Below are 3,086 nucleotides of genomic sequence, written 5' to 3' on the forward strand. Positions count from 1 at the left end.
CACAACATACACATAGAACGCTGAACACAGAGAGAACAACATGGTGAACACCCTAGAGCTACATGAATAACCCACAAAAAGAATCAGTGATCCACAATTAATAATAAGATTGATTTTGCACACCAACAATTTTAAACTCTCAACGGTTCATACTAGTTGTTAAGAAATTAAAACCTAGATCTCAACTGGTGTTTGAACCCCATTAAAACAGGTTATTCATATCTTCTATATGGAAACACTATAATTCCAGTGAAAACCATCCATTTTACTTCTTATACTCGAGGATAAGTTCGCAATGATGTCTGATCAATTTCTTTCAGTTGAACAAACTATAAATTAGATTACTGATAATGCAGAAAGTGCATGAAACCTGAACACAGTTCATGTACAAATGAAAAGAAATGCAACTTGTAATCTATCTAAAACCATTTGAAAATAGGATAAAAAAACTAGAAGTACAAATAATTCTCAGTAATGGAACTACAAATACGTAATGACTATAAAACAAAACACGCTTTCAGATTTGCACAAAGCTCTTAAAACAGTTTCACTACTACACAAGATGACAAGACATTAGTAGAGAGCATTATGGATAAAACTTGATGGAGTCTCTACCAGGAACAACACCCCCTTCATCTGGGATCTAGCTTCCACAATCATTCGAACACTCTGAATCCTCTTTCATCTGAGCACTGATTATTCTCTATCTGTGAATAATATATATCTGGAGACAAGTAGATGAAAAAATCTGCATAGCTCGAGTTTAGACCTCTCCAATGACTAATCTGACATAACACCATATCTCTGTCTTTCTCCCATCGGAACTCTGTACTTCCAACCCAACTCCTACAAGATCAATCCTCTTTTCCCACCTCCCACATGTTCAATTCTCCTCCTTCTAGTGCCTGTACTTTCTACTCATCAACACCCAATTACGTGCGCATGGTGCATGGACACAGGTAATAGGAACGAAAATCACACAAGGGAAGCATGTACTCGTTAGGACTTCCACATATTTACCAAATCGATCAGCAGAGCAAACAAACCATTCATGATCCTGTAAGATCATATTGAACTAGATATATAAAGCTGGTATGAATACGAGTTGCAGCAACAAAAGAAAATGAAGCTAAGTTATTGGGATTTAAATAAAACATTGGTGATTTAATTAAGTTATAAAATCATTTATAAACACTTAATTAAAGCCATCTGATTTGAATACAAACATTCAAATTATGCATTGATTAAGATAAGACCTTGTCTGACTAGATAAGGAGTTATAAACAGTTTCCTTGATGGAAGGAACTGCTATAACTGCAAAGCAGTTACAAAACTGTTCTACAGATTTGTTGATTCCCCTGCAAGAACATAAACTAATCTCTATATATATTCCCATCAATACAAGGAGATTATATCGTATGGATCTTGGAGAAGGAATGGACAACACCAACCAAACTGGTCATTTACTTAAACTCTATATCTAATCCTAGTCTGACATAGAAATATATCTTCTGTTTATATATATGTTCTGCATTTAAGTTGCAGTAGGCTAGTTCTAATTTTAGAATTGGTATCAGAGCATCTATGCTTAGACTAAGATTGATATATCTATGATTCTGAGATTACATGAATGCTTATACATGCTTATATGATTATATTGATCTGGTTATTTTTAAAATTTACAATATTAATATGATAAAGCCTGTATGCATAATTAAATTTTGTTAGAATAAATGTTGTGTAATTTCATTGAAGTTCATATGCTACCACAGTAGTCATGAATAGATTGACATGTTAAAGTTTATGAAATGTCATATAAGGAACCAATGTTGTTATACTGTATGCTATCAAAGTAGTCACAGTAAAAGAGCATTATAGTTTTCTGCAAGAAAACATTAATCAAGATAACATCATTTGAATTGTTATATGCTTCCAAAGAAGTCATTTCAATTAAATCAGTATGATGATATGTGTATATGTAAGAAAGAACTTTTTAGTTGTCTTTTGAGATTGTATATCACAAATGATATCACTCTTATTTTGACGAATGTTTATCTTGAATATATACACTGTATGAAATGCAAATTATCAATTTGCAATTGGGAAATTATATTGAGTCAATGGTATATAGATACCATACTGAATACATCAATACATATTGCAGCACTGCATTTTCCAATGAGCATCAGTAACATTGAACTGCTCAATGGATCAAACTACAAGAAATGGAAGGGAGACATTGAATTGAACCTGGGAATTCTAGACTTTGATCATGTGCTAAGGGAGGATCCACCACAGGAGCCAGCTGCTAATGCAAGCAAGGAGACTAAGGACAAGTACCTGCAGTGGCATAGGCATAATAGAATGGCCTTGATCTGCATGAAGAAAAGCATGACAGATGCAGTGAAGGGAGGAATTGCAGATTCTGAAAATGCAAGGGTGTTTTTCAACTCCATTGCAGATAAGTACAAGGTGTCTGACAAAGCTGAGACTGGAAATTTGATGAATAAATTGATCAAGATGAGGTTCAATGGACAAGGAAGCATCAGGGAGTACATTATGCAAGGGATAGACACTGCTGGGAAGTTGAAGGGCCTAAATGTGACAGTTGAAGACACTTTCTTGGTGTATCTGCTGCTTAACTCACTGCCAGACCAATACAGCCATCTCAAGAGTCTCTACAACACTCAGAAGGAAAAATGGAGTCTTGATGAACTCATCTCCATATGTGTACAGGAGGAGACTGAAGTACTCAAGAGGGGTAAGGCTATAACCATAAACTACATGGGAAACCCAGTGAACTACTTGGGAAAACCCAAGTTTAAGAAAAATTCTGGAAAATACTTCAAGGGAAGTTCATCTAAGAACCCTGTGAAATCTGACTTCACCAAGGGTAAATCTCTCAATGCATCGCCAAGTCAAGTGAAATGCTTCTTTTGCAAGAAAGTTGGACATTTCAAGAAGGACTGTGATGGCTTCAAGAATTGGCTGAATAAGAAAGGTAACTTTTTACTCAAATCTATTTTCTCTGTTGAGTCAAATGGTTTTGAAACTGACAATTCTTGGTGGTTTGATACTGGTTCACC

General features: G+C 35.0%; 1 protein-coding gene across 1 annotated transcript; it reads left to right on the forward strand.

Moving 5' to 3' along the window:
* The first annotated feature begins 2,178 nt into the window (after positions 1 to 2,178).
* Positions 2,179 to 2,773, forward strand: LOC121049395. Its single transcript, XM_040506548.1, has 2 exons — positions 2,179 to 2,627; positions 2,737 to 2,773. The coding sequence occupies exons 1-2, from the start codon at positions 2,179 to 2,181 to the stop codon at positions 2,771 to 2,773; spliced, it is 486 nt and encodes a 161-aa protein (XP_040362482.1).
* The last annotated feature ends 313 nt before the right edge of the window (positions 2,774 to 3,086 follow it).

Source organism: Rosa chinensis, chromosome 1 (assembly GCF_002994745.2).
Source record: "Rosa chinensis cultivar Old Blush chromosome 1, RchiOBHm-V2, whole genome shotgun sequence".
NCBI lineage: Eukaryota > Viridiplantae > Streptophyta > Magnoliopsida > Rosales > Rosaceae > Rosa > Rosa chinensis.

Excerpts from the sequence above, each read along its gene's own strand:
- LOC121049395 (XM_040506548.1), top strand. The coding sequence starts at position 2,179 with ATGAGCATCAGTAACATTGAACTGCTCAATGGATCAAACTACAAGAAA. Across the intron at positions 2,628-2,736 it reads GTTGAAGACACTTTCTTGGT|GAGGAGACTGAAGTACTCAA; the intron begins GTATCTGCTGCT and ends ATATGTGTACAG.